Source organism: Hemitrygon akajei, chromosome 13, assembly GCF_048418815.1.
Source record: "Hemitrygon akajei chromosome 13, sHemAka1.3, whole genome shotgun sequence".
Lineage (NCBI taxonomy): Eukaryota > Metazoa > Chordata > Chondrichthyes > Myliobatiformes > Dasyatidae > Hemitrygon > Hemitrygon akajei.
Window position 1 is genome coordinate 59,163,560 of NC_133136.1, and position 25,689 is coordinate 59,189,248.

A 25,689-nucleotide genomic window follows, 5' to 3' on the forward strand; every position below is an offset into this window, starting at 1 on the left:
ACAAAGGTTGGCGGTGTTGTGGATAGTGTGGAGGGCTGTCAGAGGTTACAGCCCGACATTGATAGGATGCAAAACTGGGCTGAGAAGTGGCAGATGGAGTTCAACCCAGATAAGTGTGAAATGGTTCATTTTGGTAGGTTAAATATGATGGCAGAATATAGTATAAATGGTAAGATTCTTGGCAATGTGGAGGATCAGAGGGATCTTGGGGTCCGAGTCCATAGGATGCTCAAAGCAGCTGCGCAGGTTGACTCAGTGGTTAAGAAGGCGTATGGTGTATTGGCCTTCATCAATCGTGGAATTGAATTTAGGAGCCGAGAGGTAATGTTGCAGCTATATAGGACCCTGGTTAGACTCACTTGGAGTACTGTGCTCAGTTCTGGTCGCCTCACTACAGGAAGGATGTGGAAGCCATTGAAAGGGTGCAGAGGAGATTTACAAAGGTGTTGCTTGGATTGGGGAGTATGCCTTATGAGAACAGGTTGAGTGAACTCGGCCTTTTCTCCTTGGGCAATGGAGGATGAGCGGTGACCTGATAGAGGTGTATAAATTATGAGAGGCATTGATCGTGTGGATAGTCAGAGGCTTTTTCCCAGTGCTGAAATGGCTGCCACAAGAGGACACAGGTTTAAGGTGCTGGGGAGTAGGTACAGAGGAGATGTCAGGGCTAAGTTTTTTACTCAGAGAGTGGTGAGTGCATGGAATGGGCTGCCGGCAATGGTGGTGGAGGTGGATACAATAGGGTCTTTTAAGAGACCTTTGGATAGGTACATGGTGCTTAGTAAAATAGAGCGTGGAGATGGATACTAGCTATACTAGCCTGAAAATGCCCGATCTCGTCTGATCTTGGAAGGTAAGCAGGCTCAGGCCTGGTCAGTACTTGGATGGGAGACCATCTGGGAATACCAGGAGCTGTAGGCTAAAATATTCTGCAGATACGATAGGGTCTTTTAAGAGACTTTTGGATAGGTACATGGAGGTTAGTAAGATAGTAGGCTATAGGTAAGCCTAGTAATTTCTAAGGTAGGGACAACTTTGGTAAAACTTTGTGGGCCGAAGGGCCTGTATTATGCTGTAGGTTCTCAATGTTCTATGTTTTATGTTCTAAATCAAAGCTATGATTTTGGCTTTAAACAAGCATAAGCAGGCAGTCAGATTCTATATTCCCTGATGAAGTCCTGGACAAAATGAAAAGTTAAAAAGATTGGAATGTTATACTGAACAAATGAATATATACAGCAAGAAACATTAACAATGAAGCTGCTAAAAACTGACTCACTAATGAAGCTCTTGTCTACTGGGCAAGAAATGTCGAGGCTTAGACTGATAATCTGAAAAAAAGCAAGGTCAAATCTCACCACGGCAGCTGGAGAATTGAATTTTTGATAATAAGTAATCTAGTGTGGGTGCAGTGATTGGCATTACTGGAATGAGTCAATTTATATCGGATCTTAAACGATGAATCAGTATATGGAGGTCTTGCACAGGAGGGTGCAATACTGGACCTCTTCTTAAGGACAAGACAGGACAAGTTACTGAAGTGGCAGTTAGGGAATACTTTTGCTCTGGTGACCATAATGTTTGAAGACAGTGAATGAAAAAGATGGGTCAGATCCACAGGTTAGGGTCCTACACTGGACCAGTGCTGATTTTGGAGGAATTAGGGAGGAACTAGCAGAGGTTGAATGGGTGAGCCTGTTCGAAGAGAATGAAATGAATGGCAAAGGGGAGGCTGTTACAAGTGTGATATCGGAATCCCAAGGGCAGCATGCCCCTGTTAGGTACACCTGGTTAGGGTCAACCTTGCAAGTTTGGGAAATCCTGGCTACTGAGATATTGAAGCATTGGTCAAGAAAAAGAAGGAAGCAAACATTGGGTGTAGGGGGTCGTGGATGAGTGAAGTCCTTGATAATGATAAAAAGTTCAGAATCAGAAACAGAATTAGGTTTATTATCACTGGTAAGTGTTGTGAAATTTGTTAACTTAGCAGCAGCAGTACAATGCAATACAGGATAATATAGAAAGAAAAAAAAGTAAATCAATTGCAGTAAGATATACATGTATGTTAAATAGATTAAAAGTAGTGCAAAAACAGAAACAATATATATTAAAAAAGTGAGTTAGTGTTCACAGGTTCAATGTCCATTTAGGAATTGTCTTACAGAAGGGAAGAAGTTGTTCTTGAATCACTGAGTGTGTGCCTTCAGGCTTCTGTACCTTTCTGATGGTAACAGTGAGAAGAGGGCATGCCCTGGGCGATGGGGGTCCTTAATAATGGTCATTGCCTTTCTGAGGCACTGCTTTTTGAAGGTATTTTAGATACTTCGGAGGCTAGTACACAAGATGGAGCTGACTAATTTTATATCTTCTTGTAGCTCCTTTTGGTCCTGTGCCATATCCCCTCCAATCCCCCTTCCCCAAACCAGACAGTGATGTGGCCTGTCAGAATGCCCTCCACGGTACATCTGAAGAAGTTTTCGAGTGTTTTAGGTGACAAACCAAATCTCTTCAAACTCCGAATGAAATATAGCCGCTGTCTTGTTTTCTTTATAGCTGCATTGATATGTTAGGACCGGGTTAGACTCTCAGAGATCTTGACACCCAGGTACTTGAAATTGCTCACTTTTGCCACTTCTGATTCCTCTATGAGCATTAGTTCATGCTCCCTCATCTTATCCTTCTTAAAGTCCACAATCAACTCTTTCATCTTACTAATACTGAGTGCAAGGTGTTACTGCAACACCACTCAACCAGCTGGTATATCCCGCTCCTGTACACCCCCACTTATCTCCGTTCGAGAATCTACCAACAATGGTTGTATCATTAGCAAATTTATAGATGGTGTTTGAGCTATTCCTAGCCACACAGTCATGGGTATAGAGAAAGTGGAAGAGTGGACTAAACACGCACCTCTGAGGTGCAGCAGTGTTGATTGTCAGCGAGGAAGAGGTATTATTACCAATTCACACAGATTGTGGTCTTCTGGTTAGGAAGTCAAGTTTTCAATTGCAGAGGGAGATACAGAAGCCCAGGTTCTGTGGATTATCGATCAGGACTGTGGGAATAATGGTGCTAAATGCTGAGCTATAGTTAATGAACAGTTTCCTGACATAGGTATTTGTATTTTCCAGGTGATCTAAGGCCATGTGAAGAGCCATTGAGATTGTGTCTGCCATAGGCCTATTGTGGCAATTGGCAAATTGCAGTGGGTCCAGGTCCTTGCTGAGGCAGGAGTTCATTCTATCCTTGACCAACCTCTCAAAGCATTTCATTACCTTAGATATGAGTGCTACTGGGCGATAGTCATTAAGGCAGCTCGCTCTACTCTTCTTGGACACTGGTATAATTGTTGCCTTTTGAAACAGGTGTGAATTTCTGACTGTTGCAGTGAGAGGTTAAAAGTGACCTTGAATAATCCTGCCAGTTGGTTGGCACAAGTTTTAAGATTCTTACCAGATACTCCATCAGGGCCTTCCACCTTGCGAGGGTTCACCTTCCTTACGGGCAGCCTGACATTGGCCTGTGAGACAGAGACCACAGGGTCATCAGATGCAGCAGGGATCCTCACAGCTGTAGTTCTATTATCCCTTTCAAAGCAGTCATAGAAGGTGTTGAGCTCATGTGTGTTTATTGGGAAGAAGGTTACTGTAGATTACAGGAAGTTAGTTTAGGAAGCAGGTCAAGAAGTGGGAAATGGATTTCAGTATGCATAAATGCAGGGTGATAAATAGGATTTGTATAAGGTTACAGCAATGTCATAGCCTCTGCATCTAATCCACCTTGTTCACCTGGAGAACGGTGCCACGTATGCCAAGGTGCTGTTTATCGACCAGTTTAGCATTTAATACAATTATCCCTCTGAAGCTGGTGAGTAAGCTGTCCTCGTTGGGTCTCAATATTGAGACCTCTCTTTGTAACTAGATCTTGGACTTCTTAGTAGAAAGACCATAGTCAGTTGGTGTTGGCAGCAACATCTCTAGCTCCATCATGCTGTGCACCATTGCCACCCCTTCCCAAGCAAAGCATCTCTAATTGTTGATGTTATGCATCAGAAATTCACATAATTGAAGCAGAGGAGAAAACCACATCCATCTTGGTGCAGATCTTAGTAAATACGACCCACCTCTTGGGTTTTCCAACCCTGTTTGCACACATTTACTAAAGTCAAGTGCCGAGAGGTGATCCCACTGCCCCTCCACATTCTTGTACTAGGCTACAGTGAGGTAAAACTGAGATCTCACTCTGAAACATACATGAAAGACTTTGACAGAAAGCTGGGGTGGGGGGCGGGGTCCAGTCCTAGATATGTCTTCTGTCAAAGCTGTCATTGAAATCAACAGAAGTTTAATGTCTTTGATATGCAGAGATTTAAAAAAATATTTCAAGTGAAGCAAATAATTACCAAGAAAAATGCATCTATTTAAAACTAAGAAATTAAATTAATTCAAACCATATTGAACAATTAGAAATAATTAAAATATTAAAATAAAACAAAGAATGACTTCACCTTTGCAATACACACAAAATGCTGGAGGAACTCAGCAGGTTAAGCACTCATTTATGGAGGGGAACAGACAGTGAGCACTTCAGGCCACGATCGTTTATCAGCACTGGAAAAGAAGAGGGGAGGGGGCAAGTGCAAGCTGGCAAGTGGGGGGGGGGAGACATGTGCATGAGAGAGTTGATATGAAGTAAGAAGCTGGGCAGTGATAGGTGGAAGAGGTAAGTAGCTGAAGAAGAAGGAATCTAATAGGCGAGGACAGTGGACCATGAAAGAAAAAGAAAGGGGAGAGGAAAATAAGGAGGTGATGAGCAGGTGAGGAGAAGAGAAGAGATGAGAGAGCAACTAGAATGCAAATGAAAAAGGAGAGAAGGAAGGAGGGGAAATAAATTACTGGAAGCAAGAGTAATCAATGTTCAAGCCATCAGGTTGAAAGCTTCCCACACAGAATATGAGGTGTTGCTCCTCCAAACTGAGTTTGGCCTCATCATGGCAGTAGAGGAGACAATGGACTGACATGTCAGAATGGGATTTCAGAATTTCCAGTATCTCTCATGTTTCTGACTTCAACTTTGCCTCCTTATTTTCACATTTACAATTCCAATTGGAATCATTAGAGTTTTGGATTCCTGTCATGGTGTTACATCTTCCCTTGAAAAATGCTGTGGAATCCCAGCAAAATTGGGTACTGCCGCAGCCGTCCAGCATTGGACAACACTGGGAGGTTCAAAGTTCACATTAAATTCATTAGCAAAGTGTGTATATGTCACCACATACTAGCTTGCAATTTATTTTCTTGTAGACATTCACAGTAGAGCAAACAAGTACACTAGAATCAATAAACAAATTGCGTAAAATTGCGTGCCTGAAGAACAGCATGGATTCAGTGGGCTGAAGGGCCTGTTCCATGCTGTATCCCTTTGTATAACTCTCAGACTTATTTTAGTTGGAATGGCTGAATGCCAGAGGCTTGAACAGAACCATTGACCAGAGCAGCAGTATTCAGCCTTGCATTTTATTTTGGTTTCCTTGGCAAATTTTATGTTGGTTTCTCACTGTGGCCTAATCTAATCATGATGATACATTTCTTGAAACCTAGATTTTCTACCCACTATCTTTGTACCATCTATAAATAAAAAAACACAACATTTAGCTGAGATTTTATTTTTACAGTACCTTAAGTGGCATTTAATTACTAGTTTAATTAGTGTATTCATGTGACGTGCAATTCTACGTTCTGTGTTCTTCAAGGTGTTTTTTTAATTGATCTTTAGGTTGTCTGGGTACATTTGCATAAGTAGGGAGCAAATTGATTCCTTCTTCTTGATACTGTGGTACTTCAAGCTTGGAATTTGAAGAAAGGTTCAATGGTTTAGAGAGTGGTTGTTCACCTCGGTACCCCAGGCTCAACTCTAATCCAGGCTAATGGAGGATAATGGATGTTGGCCTTAGGCACATGTGCAAAATAAGTTTGGACTGTCATTATTTTGGAGAAAGCTTTTCCAGTCCAGCGCAGCTCTGGATGCTTTCATCAGAAAGGCAATTAGAAAGCTTCTTCTTGCAAGTTAACAGGGCTGCGTTTGACCTGAAAATGCCTAATACTGACAGTGAATGCGTGGAAGTGGAGAGCATTCTGCTCCCCTGCCTGAGCGTTCCTCCTGTTCAGAGAATCAAGTGACAAAGCAGAGAATGATCAGTCGCGTTGACTCATGTGATAAAAGATAAATGAGTACAGCTCTGTAGTGCAAGTTCCCAGACAAGAAATCCTCTTGAGCAACAAATATTCTTTATCTACACAGTTTGTTTGTCTTCTGTCAATGGCAGAGCACGAGAAGGAAAGACTTCATTGCATGTAGCCTGCTCAGTGATATGTGAAGATGTGAGCTTTACGCACGACTGAAATTCCTAGCAAGCAAAATGTGTTCCCCCATGCACACACCTGTCTAACCTACCTTCAGAGGAAATGTTGGACTAGGGTTCAGATTGTTTATTTTTATTGTGTTTTTTTTTAACGTAGTTTTAGCATCTTTATAAGTTTGTATAATCAACTGTTAGTCTGTAAACCTTTATAACCTGTAGTACATTGGTTCTATATTTCAGTAGTTCCTTTGTCTTCAGAACTGAAATACTGCACCTGCTAAACAGGTTTCTTATCAAAGCTGGACCAAACCAGTCTGGAGTATAAAAGGAAGCCTAGTGCTCACATTCCTTTGTTAAAGCCAGTTAGTTTCAGCTTTTTACATCCAGCACAGTTACAGCTTGCTGCAGTTTGTTATATTTTGAATTTGAATTTGAATTGACTTTATTTCTTACATCCTTCACATAAATGAGGAGTAAAAATCTTTGTTACGTCTCTGTCTGAATATGCAATGTGCAATTTATAGTAATTTGTAATAACTAGTATGTACAACAGGACAGTTAATATAGCGTAGAAATACAATTGTATCAGCGTGAATTAATTGGTCTGATGGCCTGATGGAGGAAGCTGTCCCAGAGCCTGTTGGTCCTGGCTTTTATGCTGTGGTACCGTTTCCTGGATGGTAGCTGCTGGAACGGTTTGTGATTGGGGTGACTCGGGTCCCCAATGATCCTTCAGGCCCTTTTTACAGACCTGTCTCTGTAAACGTCTTGTATAGTGGGAAGCTCACATCTACAGATCCGCACCACTCTCTGCAGAGTCCTGCAGTTGAGGAAAGTACAGTTCCAAACCAGGCAGTAATGCAGCCAGCAGGATGCTCTCAATTGTGCTCCTGTAGAAAGTCCTCAGCATTTGCAGCTCCATTGTTACTTCCCTGTCTTGCTCGCTGGTGCAGGCTGACCCTGTCTGACCATGTACGTACTAAGATGTACATCTAATAAAATGGCTGTAACCATATGATTTGTACCTTATTCCTGACTTCCAGAGCACCTTCTGGACAATACTCCAGATCTAACATACCAAACAACCAGTCTCCTGTGGTAAACCTCAATAAAAACTGGAGTAGAGCCATTAGTTCTGCCTTATCCATCTCTGATGGCTTCAATCAGAATATATAATTTGAGTAAGTCGGGCTGAAAAGTATTTTACATTTACATGAATGAGATTTATTTATGTACCCTCTAAACTCCGAGAAGTTTTAAAAGCAGCCGTGCAAAAGCTTACAAGATTCTTCTATTGAAAATATTGGCAAGGATTTTTTTTTAGGTATTTGAAGCAGAACTAACACGCATATTTTGGGACTGCTGTTTTCTGAAGCAAACAAAGTGATATTCTTGGGTGAGGACAGGTGCTTTTTTGTTGATGTGATAAAAAGAAGCCAACAACAGATTCATCAGCATTTCCCCTTTGCTACATACCCTACATGCTCTAAAGATCCAGCATTAAATTCCTCCAAAGAATGCGTACTTGATGAGTTCTTCACACCATACTTCCAATGCACTTACTTTACTGTGCTTTACCTTTCAACTCTGAATTCACAGATACACCATTAAATTCCGGATTTGTATTATAGGTATCACACCTGTCTCCAATGTAGCTGATAGTTCCAGAGAGCGACATTTAAATACTGCTCATGGCGAGAAGGCAAATTTAAATGGAAGCTCTTTCACTATTTATTGTTTTGAATGTAAATGCTTTGAATGACAAAATAGGATATATGCAGGATCAGCTTGCGTCAGTTTATTGCAAATTATTACCTAATTCTGAAATTTAATAACTTATAAGGATTTAGATATTAGTGTTATTTGTCACGTGTACATTGAAACATACACATTTGTGTAAGTGTCGCCACACTTTTGGCACCATCGTAGCATGACCACAGCTCACTAACCCTACCGGGAACTGGAACGTAGGGAAAGCTGGAGCACCCAGAGGACATGTGGAGAATGTACAAACTCTGTGCTGACAGTAGAGGAACTGAACCCAGATCTCACAGCTAGCAGTGTAATGGTGCTACACTATTGTGCCACCCCCTTCCCCTTACACATATAACCTTGAATTTCCTCATACACCAAAATGTTAAGAACTAAGTTGAGGCAAATCTATTAAATATATATCGAGGTTAGAATATATGTTCTAAACTCTACACTGTTTGGATTGAAATCCATTACCGTCAATGCTCTTGAACCTATTTAAAGAAAACAGGTAGAGAATATTTGAATGAGAATTTAATTTTTCTATGTCAATTACTGCAAAACAATGACTTTGGTAGAGTTTCCTCACTCTGCATTACACTTATGAACACACACACACACACACACACACACACACACACACACACACACACACACACACACACACACACACACACACACACACACACACACACACACACACACACACACACACACACACACACACACACACACACACACCAGATTTATTTTATGGTTCAAGTTTCTGTTATTGTTATGGTTCAAATTTCTGTGAAACTCATTTGTTAATACAAATGTAAGACTTAGAACTATTTGTTGCCATTTTAGAATGTAATATTTTTCTGTTAGATAGAAAAGCATTTATATATTTAAAGGTAGTAATCTGTTGCACTTATAATAGATTAAATAAGAAGAGCTTACCTCATAATAATAGCTTAAATTAAACGTAAGTTGCCCATCACTCGTGAAAAATTGCAGCTGTGAAGCTTAGAATGATTAAAATTCACTGTATGTCAACAAATTACATATACCTGTAGCCACATTCTCCAATCTGTACCTCATGGTGGCAATTTTCAGAAACTTCATGTGTATTGGAGGTTCCCTTCCACAGGATGGGCTTCATTTGCTTGAATTGCTCGGAGGATTCTGAGCATAAGTTGTATAAATGTTCATTGTAGTGAATGCAGGGATTCTGTGTTTTGTAAATCATAGGACCACAGCTGGTAACTCCACAGAGAGAGTTCAAAATTTCAATTGTCTATGTTAATGACCCAGATGAAGTAACAGAGTACATATTTGTTGACAGCAAAGCTGTGGAAGTGAGAGCTATGAGGAAACTATGGGAGACGAACATGTGGAATTCACTTTCTGTGGCTGACATGTTACTGTTACGCTGACCACTGGGTCAACAGACTGTACTGGAATTATTTGTTCATGTATGTGACCCATGTCTTTTGAAAATCTCTTCTGGTGTTTGATTAGGATGGCCTTTGAGAGAGTCATAGAGTCAAGAAGCACTACTGCACAGAAACCAGTTCTTCAGCTCATCTAGTCTGTGCTAAGCTGTTATCCTGCCAAAACCCATCAGCCTGCAAATGGACCACAATCCTCTATACCCCTCCCATTACTGTACTTCTGCAAACTTTTCTCAAGTGTTGCAATTGAACCTGCATCCACCATTCTACACTCACACCACCTTCTTGCAAAGAAGATCCCCTTAAATATTTCACCTTATATCCTTAACCCCTGATCTCCAGTTCTAGTCTCACCCTACCTCAGAGTGAAAATCCTACTTGCATTTTCCGTCTATATCACTCATAATTTTGTATACCTCTGTCCAGTCTCCTCTCATTCCCTTATACTCCAGGAAACAAAAACCCTAACCTATTCAACTTTTCCTTATAACTTAGATCCTTAAGTACTCGTAAATTTTCTCTGTACTCTTTCAATTTCGTTGGTATCTTTCCTGTAGGTAGGTGACCATAACTGCATATAATACTCCAAATCTGACCAAATCCAACTCAAACATAACATCCCAACTCTTCTCAGTTCCCCGATTTATAAAGGCCAATGTATCAAAAGCTCTTTTTATGTCGCTACCAACCTGTGACGCCATCTTCAAGGAATTATGGATCTGGATTCCCGGATCTTCTGTTCTGCCATACTCGTCAGTGCCCTACCATTCACTGTGTTTGATCTCCCATCAAACACACCTCACACTCGCCTGCATTAAATTCTATCTGCTATTTTTCAGCCCATTTTTCAAGCTGGACCAGGTCCTGCAGCAAGCTTTCATAGCCTTTTGCTGTGTGATGTTGTCTCTATTCCAATTCGAGACCTGGTTAGTAGCTGCCGTCAAAAGAAGACACATCAATGTCCACAGCCCTACCACCAGCAACAATGTTGTCTCCCTTTTCTCAAGTCTGAGCTTCCTGTTCTCTGTCCCTAACTTGATGAATATCTGAATACGGTAATTTCTATATGGTGAAAGGCTGAGAGTTTTCATTCTTCTAGGGCTCCCTGATAAATGTAGCATGTTATGCCAGACAATCATCACTGTCCTACTGAGAAAATATTATTCTCGTTTTCCCTCAGACTCGGTCACTATATTGTTATCACCTTTAGCAGCGACATTTGCAAAAGTGCATATGTAATTTCTGTAGGAGTCTTTCTGTCATTGTTTGCGTAAACAACTAATTAATGCTGTTAAGAGAATATTTGTTATTAGCGGCTGTAACTTTTAACTAAAGAGCAAGCGCTGATACAGTAACGGTTTTAAGTCATGCCACATGGTACAATATAGTTCCCAAAGGCAGCTTGAGCTGTGTGTAAACTGCAAACTTCTATCATTACTTTTCCTATTATGTTTTTCAAGTTACACATGATTGTCATAGGGTGTGGATTTCAGTTTAAAGAATATGTTTTCTTGAGGACCTAGAAAGTCTCCATTAAAAGGGTTCAAATTCAATTTCTTTTTGTTCTGCTATTCTTAGCTCCTGGCGTGCCCAGTGATCTCTTTTTGCTCCCTGCTCTACTGTGGCCTCAGTAGGTGTAAAGATTTGTGATGCCGCAAAACCTCATCCTCATGCATACAGAATCTTTGGCAGCATCTTTCAAGCAGGAAGATAAGTTGTTGGAGCATGATGATGATAAAAATGAGGAAGGAACAGCAGTCTATTCAGATGTACTTTTCCAGAATATTGGAATTTCCAGAATTTTTCTAGAATATTGCAGTTGATGCTCATGATGTAGTCTTCTCTATACTGGAGAAACCAGAAGGAGATTGGGAGTCTGCTTTGAAGAACATCCGCAAAGTCATGCTTGTTTATTTCAGATTTCTAGCATCTGAGTTTTTTTCTGATTTTCGGCAAGGAAGTCCTTTTCTCTCCTACTACCTGAGGATCTAATTTGAAACTCCAATAACTGCAAACCAATTCTCCATTTATCAATTATGTCTCCTTCCTTATACTCGTTGCTTATTATATTCAGATTCATTGAACCCGAATCTGAATCTGAATTACCTTTTTCTCTCACTATCACAGAAAGTGCTTGTCATGTGCTAGGCATTGAGGTGTGGCTACCTTCCCCAGCATCATGTGTGGGCCTGCGAGTATGCTAATAGATCCTCCCAAACCACTATAAAGAGTGGTCTTCCCTTCACTGAGACCCAATTAAGATCTTTTGAGATACTCTTAAGTTCACATTTTACTTAGTTATAGCTCTTACAAAAGTTATTCATTTTAATTCCATGGTCTTTGCTTCACCTTGGGAAGATGATTAGCGTCAGGTGGGATGGTTGAACTGCTGTTCACAATCCCTTTCAGGATTTGCTCAGACCACTTGGTCCAAACATAGTACTAAGATGAAATCCAGAGGTGAGGTGAGAGGAATTGTTGTTGAAATCAAGGAAGCAATAAATCGAATGTGACATGAAAGTGTGGCTTCAAAGAGCAGTTTCATTTTAAAGGTGTAATTATATAAAATGAATTTTAAAAATCACCAAACCTTCATGTAATCCAACTACAGCAACTTTGAATAAGTAAACTAAGAACATAACAAGAACATAAGAAATAGGAGCAGGAGTAGGCCATCCGGCCCATTGAGCTTGTCCCGCCATTCAATAAGATCATGGCTGATCTGTCCGTAAACTCAGCTCCATCTACCTGCCTTTTCCCCATAACCCTTAATTCCCCTACTATGTAAAAATCTATCTAACTGTATCTTAAATATATTTAGTGAAGAAGCCTCAACTGCTTCCCTGGGCAAAGAATTCCACAGAATCATCACTGTCTGGGAAAAACAGGTTCTCCTCATCTCCATCCTAAATCTTCCCCCCGAATCTTGAGGCAATGTCGCCTAGTCCTAGTCTCACCTACCAATGGAAACAACTTTCCTACTTCTATCTTATCAATCCCTTTGAAAATTTTGTATGATTCTTTAAGATCCCCTCTCATTCTTCTGACTCCCAGAGAGTATAGTCCCCGGCGACTCAATCTCTCCTCATAGGTTAACCCCTTCATCCCTGGAATCAACCTGGTGAACCTCCTCTGCACCGCCTCCAAGGCCAGTATATCCCTCCTCAAGTGTGGAGACCAGAACTGCACTCAGTATTCCAGATGCGGTGTCACCAGTACCCTGTATAGTCGCAGCATGACCTCCCTGCTCTTGAATTCAATCCCTCTAGCAATGAAGGCCAACATTCCAATTGCCTTCTTAATAACCTGTTGTAGCTGCAAGGCAACTTTTTTGCGATTCATGAACAAGCACTCCCAAGTCCCTCTGCACAACAGCATGCTGCAATCTTTCACCATTTGCATAATAATCTGCTCTTCTATTATTCCTTCCAAAGTGAATAATCTCGCATTTACCAACGTTGTATTCCATCTGCCAGACCTTGGCCCACTCACTTAACCTATCTATATCCCGCTGCAGACTCTCCACATCCTCTGAATATTCTTCAACTTGTAATGTTCTACACCAAAAGTATGTTTATCATGTGAAAGTTTTCCATACACGGCTCCTCATGTTATGGAAGACCTGAGTTAAAGAAATCTGGATTCAAGCAAATTTTCCCAAACTTAATAAAATTTCAAAACAGGAAAGTGAGTTGCAGAAAAGCAACATCTTCTGAAGATAAGGAGTAGGGGCTGGCAGCTATTAATTCAAAATTAAGCATTAAAAAAATTCTACCTTTCCACAGTAATCAAGCAAATGCATTGCCAATTCACAGTCAGAAATCACTTAAGAGGTTTGTTTTGGAAACAAATCCTTTGTAAAATACTTTATCAACTGATGTGACATCCATTGATATCTTAAGGCCATCAAAAACAGCTATCGGAAGTGAGACGTTCTGATACTGTACCATTGGAACTATACATGGTTGAAAATGACCTTCTTTGAAATTGTTCATTTCTGATATTTGGAAAAACTGGCTTAAAGACAGTTCTCTGGAATGAACCTTTATGTAATCTGGGGTTCCAAATACTTGATTCAAAAGAATAGATTATATGCTCATTATTGAAAAATGTACCTGAATAATTTTGCTGTGTCTGAATATATTATACTTACTGATATTTCTCTTTGAAGGAAATAACTTATGTTCTCAATTAAAGGTATAACAACAGTTCTAACCATGACAACGCTGAGCATCAGCGCCCGACACTCTTTGCCAAAGGTTTCCTATGCCACAGCCATGGACTGGTTTATTGCCGTTTGCTTTGCGTTTGTGTTCTCTGCTCTGATTGAATTTGCTGCCGTTAACTACTTCACTAATGTACAAGCTGAAAAAGCCAAAAAAAGGGCAGCCAAGCCTCCTGCTACATCTCCGCCTTCTCCAATAAAGACAGTGTCAGTGTCAGAGAATGTACTTCAGGTAATCATTTGCTATTATAATAATGCAGAATGGTGACGACTATTTTCTCATACAATAATAATAACAATAATTTCCAAACCAACTCATGCTTAATTGGTGAATGTTATTGCTGTTTAATCTTGCCAGAAATCCTCCCAGTGTGTAGTTGATAAGTGCAGTCTGGGAAGGGGCCAATATTTTTCTGCAGACTCTCTTACCTTAATACATTTTTGAAGTTCATTGAATGAAATACAAGATCATTTAGGGCATAATTATATTACAAAAATAAAAACAAATTGCTTGAAAACTTCAGCATCTGTGGAGGTAGCAGGACAGTTGACATTTCATGTTGTGAACCTACCTTTTCTGATGCTGTTGAGTTCCTCCAGCATCTGGAGTCTGTTGTGTCTCCAGACACACACACACACACACACACACACACACACACACACACACACACACACACACACACACACACACACACACACACACACACACACACACACACACACACACACACACACACACACACACACACACACACACACACACACACACTTGTACTTATGAATGGCTTTTGAAGACATAACAGCCTGTCACTGCAACAGCAATGAAGCCAAAACCATTTTGAGACACAGCTTTCACTAAGCAGATCCTGGTGGAATTTACCAATTCCAGGCCAAACACTGTACATTCTGGAAGCCATGGAGGTGGGCAGTAGGATCAATCCAACAAAAGGTTCTGATCGTTACTGAGGAAGATCTCTGGGCTGATATTTTACATCTTGTTAGAAAGACCTCCTTCACAACAAGTGACAGAAAGTGTTCCGTGTTCATGGAAAGACAACTTATATGTTAAAAAGGCTCGAGATAAGCTGAGGCTTTTACCACCCAATAGTAGGTCACACGTAGGTGATAGAAGGCAGCTGTTGGTAAAATTAAGCCAGTAACATTATCTTAACATCTTTTGACTTGTAGAATCATAGAGTTGTGTAGCACAGAAGCAGACCCTTTACCCACTGCATCTTGCTAACCATCATGAATAACTATATTAATCCCACTTGCTTCTGTTAAGTCCATACTCCTTTTTACACTGCTCATTTATGTCCCACTTTAGATGCTTCTGAAATGTTGTTGTGGTCCTGCCTCCACCACCTCGTTCCAGATACAAACTATTGCTGGTGTGAAAATTTTACCCCTCAGATGTTCTTTAGGCCTTCTCCCTTTCATCTTCAACCTGTGCTGTCTAGCTTTAAACACCTCTACCATGGGAAGCAAAACAATGCCTATCTACACAGTCAGTGCCTCTTGTAATCTTACATACCTCTCATAATCTTATATACCTCTGTCATCTCACCTCTCAGCCTCCTTCGCTTGAGGGAAATCAGACCCAGGTTATCCAGTCTCTCCAATTCAGGCAACATTCTTGTGCACCAACTCATGTTCCTATTGGGTATCCTCAAACCTGATGGCATGTACATTGATTTCTTCAACTTCCAGCAATTTTTCCTGCAATCCCTTCCCTCTTCTTCAATTCCCCATTCTAGCCCCCTTCTTACCTCTTCTCCTCATCTGCCTATCACTTCCCCCGGTGACCCTCCTCCTTTCCTTTCTCCCACGGTCCACTATCCTGTTCTATCAGATTCCTTTTTCTCTAGCCCTTTGCCTTTCCCACCTATCAGCTCTCAGCTTCTTACTTCATCATCCCTCCCTCACCCAAATCACTTCACCTATCACTTTCTAATTTGTACTCCTGTCCCTCCCTCCACCTTCTTATTCTGGTATCTTTCACCTTCCTTTCCAGTCCTGAAGAAGGGTCTCAGCCAAAAACATCAATTGTTTGGCAACACGAGTGAATCTGCAGATGCTGGAAATAAATAAAAAACATGAAATGCTGGCAGAACTCAGCAGGCCAGACAGCATCTATGGGAGGAGGTAATAACGACGTTTCGGGCCGAAACCCTTCATCAGGAGTGAAGTAACATGGGATGGTCGAGGGGGGATAAGAAGTGGGGGGAGGGATGAAGTAGAGAGCTGGGACGTGATAGGCTGAAGGGAAATGGGCTAGGGGAAGGTGGAGAATTATGGGAAATAAAAGAGAAAGAAAGGTAGGGCTGGGGGGAGAGATTATAGTGAGGGAGGGAAAAGAGAGAGAAAGAGAACCAGACTAAAATAATAGATAGGGATGGGGGTGAGGGTGGGGGGGGCAGGGGTATCAATGGAGGTCAGTGAGTTGGATGTTCATGCCGGCAGGAAGGAGGCTACTTAGGCGGGAGATAAGGTATTGCTCCATCGACCTGCGTGTGGCATCAATTGTTTATTGATTTCCATCGATGCCACCTGACCTGCTGAGTTCCTCCAGCATTTTGTGTGTGTTGCTCTGGATTTCCAACAGCCTCACGGAACTTCTCTGTTAACCATATTAAGTCCAATTTCAGCAAACTCCAGTCACTCCTGTGCAGAGTTTTTTACTTTAGCTGGAAATGTGAATGAGAGTGCTGTAACACTCACTCGGAAATGTACCGTTGTTTTCAATGGAGTGTAAATTCAGTTGAATCTGCAATTTCTGCCCATTCCAATCTCTTCATGATTGACAAAATCAAAAATTACACTCTGCGTGGACATCGGGTATCAGGTTTAAAGCAATCACTATTAATGTTGATTGATAAAAAGCTTTTGAAGTTTTCTTTCTAGATTCCATCAAATAATTTTGAAGAACGGAGGCAGATACGATAGGGTCTTTTAAGAGGCTTTTAGATAGGTACATGGAGCTTAGTAAAATAGAGGGCTCTTGGTAAGCCTAGTAATTTGTAAGGTAGGGACATTTTTTGGTACAACCTTTTGGGCCGAAGGGCCTGTATTGTAAATAAAATTATGATGGGTATAGATAGAGTGAATGCAAGCAGGCTTTTTCCACTGAGGCTAGGGGAGAAAGAAACCAGAGGACATGGGTTAAGGGTGAAAGGGGAAAAGTTTAAAGGGAACATTGGGAGGGGGGGCTTCTTCACACAGAGAGTGGTGGGAGTGTGGAATGAGCTGCCAGATGAAGTGGTAAATGCGGGCTCACTTTTAACATTTAAGAAAAGCTTGGACAGGTACCTGGATGAGAGGTGTATGGAGGGATATGGTTCAGGTGCAGGTCAGTGGGACTAGGCAGAAAAATGGTTCGGCACAGCCAAGAAGGGCCAAAAGGCCTGTTTCTGTGCTGTAATGTTCTATGGTTTTATGGTTTTAACAAAGGATCATAAACTACCAGTATTTCTAGGAACAATTCCAAAGGTGTGATTTAATGAATAGAAACACTGCACCCTTATAAACTAAGGGAAGAACTACGACAGTCATCTTCATGGAGATCGGCTGTCTTTACTTGTCACCTTTCTGCTCTTCTGAATGTCTTTAAAACAAAATATTTTTCTCCTGATCAACAGACACAAAATTCTAGAGGAACCCAGCAAGTCAGGATGAGTCCCTCCAGCATTTAGTGTGTGCTGTTCAGGATTTCCAGCATCTCCTGTGCTTTTATTTGCCTTCGGTCCCCCTTGGGTCTCGGGAATCCATTTTTAAAGTACTGTAATGTTATTTTCATGGTATCTCAACAAATGTTATTAGTAGCACTACACACAAACTGTGGTAGAATAGATCAATTCATGAAGAGGGAAATTCCCATTTGTAAGTTAGCACTAAACAAGTGTGAAAATGTTGGCTTCTGTTTGCACATCCCCAAACATTAGGTACTACTTGTCCGAAAAAGATAATGGTGAGAAAAATGTTTGCAATGGTTTTACAAAATCCTTCCTAAAGAAATGTCACTTACTTGTAATTTCAAGCATGAAACATTTTTGTATTTTTGATAATAATCAGATGCAGAATATTTGGCCAATATTTGCACCTCCCTCTGGCTGAGATGAATTAGATCAGTAAATCACTGTGGGTTTGACTTTGGAGAGTCATGATGTGTAACCTCCAGGTACTTACTAAATAAATAGGCATTTTTTTATACTTATAAGTAATTTTCTTTCTCCAAATGTGATGAATCCTAGCCAATTTTAGATTCAGCATTATATAGTCAATCCTCTTATATTATTAATTTGGATCTGGACATCATGTATTCAAAACCAGTGCAAAATGAGATACTCCCAAGTTTTCCTGTGGATAAATGTCCCTGTTCTGCATGGTTCCTGGATGAAATAGTCAGTGCTGAGTTGGTGTTCTGTGTTGTGAAATGACACAGATCTGTTGCAATAATTGCAAGTGAGATTTGCTTAAAGGAACAATGCCATAAAAAGTCTATATTCTCACATCTATGGAATTTTAGTTATTTTCTAAAAAAAAATCAGGTAATAATGCATGTGGTTCTTCAGAGATTGTGACTGAGAATCCAGAACCATCAGAATTTTTATGATTGATTTGTTTGGATATCCTGAATGAACAACCAGCAAAGGAGGAAATTCAGCCTCTGAACGTTATTGCTGCTTTGTTCACAAAATCAATTGCACATGTTTATTTTTTTTGCCATAATTCCAATGCGACTTCTTACTTTCAGCTACTGAATTGTTTTTTTTTTGGTCTTCATTCACAGCACCCCGATTCAAATGGCAATTTAAGGAAGAGAATGAACTTCTTGGCACAATCAGATGCTCTGATCAGTAAAAGAGATTACCTGGGGAATGATAACAAGAACGTGAAACCGAAACCGACTATAATTGGACAGGTACCCCCCTCGACTATGGCACCTTCTTCGCCTGCGCCAAGTCCCAGTACACTTAGGCCCATCCATACATCCCCTACTATACCTCCGATGAGAAGCACTCCACCACCTCCACCTTGCACCCCGACCATTGCTTCATTGAGGCCAACGCCTATTCACCGTCAATGTGGAGCAACACTTGAACAGAGCTTGCCTGCATCAAGATTATTTGGATCAGCCCCCAAGAATTCTTCATCCGCCTCTACCATGGCTGCCCCAGCCCCGCCCCCAGCAGCACCCACTGGTGTTGGAACCAGCAAAATTGATAAGTATGCTCGAATACTTTTTCCAGTAACATTTGGTGCATTTAACATGGTCTACTGGGTGGTCTACCTCTCAAAAGACACCATGGAGAAAGCAGAAAGTGATTTGTAATGTCATTGCAGCAGAAAAATGTTGTTAACTGTTAGAAAAGTTCGTAATCCATAAAATAATGCAGGGGTTTCATTTAAGGTTTATTACTCTAATGTATGAATAGCAAGGTTCTCAGCACTGTTTAAATAAACAGTGCTCTCTTACTCTCTCTCTAACACACATACACACACGCACACAAACAAACTCTCTCTCTCTTTCTCGCCATAACTTGCTTAACTGCTGTTTGTGTTGCTGCTAGTATCCTCCTCCCTGGTATAAAGAAATAGAAGTTGTATACTTGAAGATGATCAGCAATAACAGTGATAGAAGAAGTGTGAAGGATAAAAGCAGAGACAAATCTGTATTTAAGAAATTCCAGAAATACACAGCTATTTCTGAAGTAGAAATGACAAATTAATATTATTAGCAGGGACTGGACCCCTTCATCAGAAATGTGTTACTGATTTCTGCTATCCTGTCTGGTCTATAAAAGAGAGTTAATAGTTTCTGCAGCTTCTGTTCAGTATATATTATACTCCTTGTGTCTGTGAAACACAACTGCTGGCCTCTTTTCTATATTGTCTACAATATAAAGAAGAGAAATAATTTACCTTTTATGGTATTTTTGTAACAATCACCATTTTCAAATTATATTTTGTTTTAAGATTTTTTTGAAGAAAATTTTTAAGAATGGGTATGTTTCTAATGGTCAGAAAAGTGCCTATGAATTCTCAATGGAAATGTAATAGAGTTAAAGTAAGATATGGCCAGTGATAGTGAACCAATGTTCACTATAAGCACCAGGTAAAAGACACAAGTTTCAAGCAAGTAACAATTAACCAATTTGGAAATAGATAGACAAAAATAATAAGTAAAAAAAATTTATGGCTTATGTATATGATCTGAACCCCTTTGATTTTAGGTTACCCAAAATGCCTTGTGAATGACATATATTCAAATAATTACTTTGCACAACATATATTTTTGCACAACTGAATTCATTTTTCTCTTTCTGGATTTTGTAAAATAAAAAAGAAGGAAAGAGCATGACAATAAAAAAGCTGATGCTAGAAATCTGAAATAAAAATCAAGAAGTGTTAGATAGATTCAGCAGATCAATCAGCATCTCTGCAGAAGCAGTCAATGGTAAGGATTAGCACTCCTTCATTAGAGCTGGGAGGAAGAAATGCAAGGTAACTTTTGGGGAAGAGAAGGCGAATGTGGGGGGGGGTGAATATATATGATAGGATGAGTTAAAATAGCAATGCATAACCCATGGATTTTAATTTGGAAAGCTGAATATGAAAGTGATATGTCTCTGAAGATAACTCTGATGATATTTTGCAAAACCTTAAAGAGAAAGAAAAACCCAGTTTTTCTGGTTATTTTTTCATGTTATTTGTTTTCTCTGGTTCTGCATCAAGTTTACTTTCCCAAGGTTAAATTTTCCTGCAGTAATTAAATTTTAAAAATAACCATTTATTTTAAAATAAAGGGTGTTAGTAATCTACATTTATTTTAATATTTATTTTCATATTTCCTTTAAAGCTATAAAAGCAAATGAAATAAATGAACCTTATCTTTTTCCTTGTGCCTTACAATCCTTTAAGGATCTGAGTCATTTTGTCCCTTTTATGATGGCTGTCTACATAGAAAACAGGTTCACTTTCTTTACGACTTACTAAGTCTATCCATACAATGCACAAATATCTGAAACTTCATCCATTTCTAAAAGTAGAGTTACCAAAAAAAAATTGACAAGTAGTACAGTGATGTATATTAAATAAATCCTGTTGATGTCATCCAGGTATTTTTGATTGATAATCACATCCATAATGTAAATTTCTATTGCCAATGTGAATTGGACGCACATTTCTAATAATGATGAAAGTGTGCTTGAGCTAATCAATGGCATATGCCTGCTTACACCAACAGCTTGGAGGGCAGGCCATGCAAATTTTTCTGACAGGAGATCCACCTCCTCACTTCAAGTAGGCTATTTGCAGAGCTATTTTTAACAAACTTTTATTCAAGCCGCAATGTGTTTAGAGATCTCTTTAAACACAATGAGGTGGAAATTGATTGTTGTTGCACTCATTAAATATAAATAAAATAGGTGTTATGAAGCTCACTTCAGAGGAACAAATGTCTGAAGCCTGTAGAAACCTGAAAAAAAATTCCTCCAATATTTTTGGCTCTTTGTTTTGCCTTTTGCAATCAGTCAGCTAAAATAGGTGCTTGACTCATTGCATATCTAATTAATTGGCCTTGCTTTAGGTCTTCTGTTGGAATAAATTTTAGGAAGTGATTAGGCATATCCCACTCCAGAATTTTTTAGTGGCTGTGGTGGAGTGAGCAATGATTGCCAATGAAACACTGTGAAGTCTCTTTGGGGGATAAATATGCTGAAGAAGTTTAAATCTCCCGTTCAGTGGAGTTCAGTGAATCCTACTCTCGCTGCTCCCCCTCTGTGATTTCTGCTGCCCTCCAACTCTTCAACCATGTACTCACTCAGACCCACCACCACAGATATTTCCCACCAAAGTGGCTTCACCTACCACCTTCTAGCAAGCCTCTTTGCCTCCTCCCCACCTTTTTATTCTGGCATCTTCCCCCTTCCTTTTCAGTCCTGAAACATTGACTGCTTATTCATTTTCTTAGATGCTGCCTGACCTGCTGAGTTCCAGTTTTTTGCGTGCAGTAATATTTATTCATTGTAGCACCAACACTGTCTTCTGGTTTGAAGCTCATTTCTACTTGACTGAGCAGTTTTTCTAAGTTAATTATAAAACCCAATTTCTTATTGTTTCTTTTCTCTCCTTACTGATGTTGCTTGCTGCAACAACCTTCCATTATAATCTTACACCACATTGTTAATCTTGGTGTGAAAATAGTTTGCTTGCTCTTCCTTCCTTATCTACTGATTTTCTCCTTCCTTTTCTCCTTCTCATGATATGTTGACATTTAGCTGGTTCACAGCTGCACGTGCATCAGATGTCATTTGGTAGGTATCTGAAGTGAGAGCTGGAACAAAGAGTGTTTGAATTTTCACATTCTTTTATCCATTGCTGTATCATGGAAGAGTTACAGAATTCCAAGAAAGATGGTGTCAATGCAAGAGTTTTTCTGCTTTGAATTTGTGGCAAAGGAATATTCATTTTTTGGCACTGAGTCCTTTCACTGCAATAATTGATAGGTCTATTATTGTCAGTTCCATTCTTAATCTTAAAACAATCTAGAGAATCACCTTAAAATGCCTTTTTAAAATAAATCCATTATTTAACACTTTGATACCTTGAGTTACCACCTTACTTGGTGTGGTACACTTTGCAGATCCCAACCATCAAGTGTTCATCAACTTGAGGCCAGATAATTGACCATATTTGAGCATCCATTTATGTGACATGCTTGAAAATATGTTCCAAGCTACAAAAGTGTAAGTCTGTGCCTTACTATCTTTTTCTGGATTGTTGGTGTTTTGTCCCTTGCCTTGTCCCCTTTGATGTGATAACTTCAACTCTGCTGCAGTACTAAAGCACTTGGAATTGATTTATTTATCCTGTGCTTCTTAGTATTTGGATTAATCCTGCTTCCACCTCCTACATTATGTATTCTTTTGTTAACCATTGTATTAAGACTTGTCAATGATGACATTTCCTCTGCTAATATCTATTTTAACAGATGTTTCAGACCTTTTAGTTTCATCTCCAAATAATTGTATTTTGAAGCCTACTCATGACTTTAGCTTATTACAATAAATTGAACTAGTTTCATACTTTGTATATTATTTTGTTGATTATTTCTATTTTATTGTTGCATTTCTTTTTCTTGAATATTGTTGATTTGTCATTTTTTTGCTCATCAATGATTTTTTAAAGACGGTTCCTCTCAGCATCATCTCTCATTTGAACATAAAAAAATCTATCAGGATATTTAACATTATTTAAGATGTCTGACATAGTTTTTAAAATCTCAGTATATTTTCAATAAACATGATTTGTGTCAAACCAAAGAGTGCAGCTACTGAAATAAATGCTAAACTTAAAGATAAAATTTAAGAGTAAGTTCCAATTTCACTTACACATACTTCTGCATTGTCTATATATAAATAGGTAAATGCAGTCATAGTGTTGGTACTTTAGGACAAAGAGATGCAATATGTTCTAATACTCTGAGTAGATGAACATTGTTAAACAATTGTGGAATAGCTTAAATTATTAAAAAGCACTAATCATTCAACTTTGAGAGAGCTAAAGGAGGGGCAAAGATATTTTATTAGGTCACTTTGTACAGTGGATATGCATTGATATTTTGTTAACAGCCTATTATCTCAATACTGGCATATGTTTGGTTTCTGCTCGAATTATTAGGTACTGCAAAAAAAGGGAAAGTGACTGAAAGAATAATGGAACATAATCTTGAATCTACACTTTGACAGAATTCAAGATTACAAACATTAGGTTGAGAACCTGTGAAAAGATAAAGAAGTCTAAAGCCATGTCTGTATTTCAATGAAACATCCAATTCTAGCTTATGTATTGTATGTCCCTTGACGAATGCATACTATGTTGCAAAGTAAAGTTCAGTACTAAATTAGGTTGTGCTATTGATTGATGTTTTGTGTAAATGTGATATTTGATTGTACATACAATATATAGATATTTTAAATAAAAACATTATAACATAAATATATATGTAACATTACTGACCACATATGGATGTTTTCCTGGTCATTCTCTGCAAGTTTATTTATTTAATTTCAGTCATTAAAAAAGTATTTTCTGTGATCTCTTTTGCATTTCTTCTGTTTACAATCTGAAGTTTCATATATGTTAAATAAATGCGTGCCTCACTGTTATCTACCTTCTAATGGAGCCCCTGCAAAAAATAAAAGATTAATGTGTGAATAAAGTATTTAAAATGCTTATGTTCATATAGCTAACAATGTCAGCCCCCTTATTTTTTATTTGATTGACTGTAAAATGACATTTTGTAGATTTTGTATAACAGTAATTACTGTTTGGATAGTTACAATGGGAGAGAATGTAATGTGAACATACATATTTTCATGACTTAATTGTGTTTTTAAAAATGATACTGGATATATCTTTGATTTAGTAACTTTTTAGATGGTCAATAACTGCAGGCCCTAGTCCAATGTTAATTAAGAAGCAAAAAAAAATCATTCAACATCCATGTTATTTAAATTTTGGGTTCTGACTTAAAATGCTGATGGTTTATTAAAGCAATATTCTGAATTTAGTGTACTTCTCTATGTACGTGTGAATGTTGTCACAGTTTGGAGGGTTGACCAGTCTTGTAATCTGACTAAATCAGTTACTGGCACTTACAGAATATGGTGCTTATCTTTCTGGTCACTTCGGTATAGCTCATATTTGTCAGGTTCAACATGAAAAATGAACATCTGAGAATCCCACAAAAAAAATCTTAATACATAGACTAGACTGATGAATCCCAAATTCCAAAATAAAGATTAAACAAGGTAGTTCTCAGAACTGAAATTATCAGCATTAACACAGCAACAGTCATTCTTCTTTTGAACCTGAGCATAAAAAATTTACCTTAGTACCAAGTGAGGAGGGAAATTTGATAGAGAGGATCGTACACTCATAATTCAACACAGAATTTTATTTATTGCAGCATAATATAAGGAAATATCAGATAACATTTCACCTCACCTAATCTTTATTTGTGAATTCAGTCCTGACAACTAGTTACACTGAAATTAAAAAGTTAAGAAGTTAGAGGTACACTATATAAGGAAATTAACTCAAATCATTAACCTTTCAAAGAAATCATTGAAATATTAACTGCAGCATGTTTGAAAAGGCATTGGCCAAGAAATTGCACCATTTGGCTTCATTCTCCAAGGTGTAACTGAAGTCAAATTTTTGCTGATTAACATATGCTGTAATTAATAATTGTTACGTGTTTCACATTGTTGAGATATTGGGCAACGTAAGGCCTATGAACATTAAATGTGCCAACTAGCAGTTTTAATTCTTTTTTCTAGCTGTAGGTGTCACAGACAAAGTAAATGTTTATTACTCTTGGAAAGATGGTGATAGGTTTGCTTTCCTGAATCGAACATTCCTTCTGTGGACAGTACTCCCACAGTACTATTGGGAAGGGATTTCCAGGGTTTGGCAATACTGAAGCAATAGTAAGTTGGTTTTAAGTCAGAATGCCGTCTAATTTAGAGGGGAACTTGCAGTTGGTGGTGTGCTCATGCACCTCCTGCCTTTGTTCTTCTTGAAAGGGGAGAGATCACAGATTTGCGGAAGATACGATCTGTGTAGCTGAGATGATTAACCACAGTACTTTCTGCAGATGGTACACTGGTGGGGTAGGGTATGAATGTTTACTCCAGGGAATGTACTTCCAGTTAAGTGGGCTTCTTAGTCTGGAATGGTACCAAGCTTCTTGGAGCTCGACTCATTCAGGCAAGTTGAAGATACTCCATTAGGCTCCTGGGTTGCCTTGTAGAGGTTTGGGATGACAGGTTTCACTCACCCACAAGAAACCTAGCTCCAACCTTGTGACTACACTGGTCCAGTTGTGCTGCTGGTCAATGGTACGGCAC

At 39.2% G+C, this 25,689-nt stretch overlaps 1 protein-coding gene and 1 pseudogene across 1 annotated transcript in view; both read left to right on the top strand.

Moving 5' to 3' along the window:
* The window catches only part of gabra4 (gamma-aminobutyric acid type A receptor subunit alpha4), a 47,395-nt gene extending 23,052 nt beyond the window's left edge, over positions 1-24,343 (top strand). Inside the window, exons 9-10 of the mRNA XM_073064714.1 lie at positions 13,747-14,006; positions 18,564-24,343. Coding sequence (XP_072920815.1) covers positions 13,747-14,006; positions 18,564-19,106 — 803 coding nt within the window. The 3' untranslated portion in view covers positions 19,107-24,343. The remainder of the gene's footprint in view (positions 1-13,746; positions 14,007-18,563) is intronic.
* On the top strand, positions 802-921 carry LOC140738150 (5S ribosomal RNA; annotated as a pseudogene).
* Positions 24,344-25,689: the final 1,346 nt, after the last annotated feature.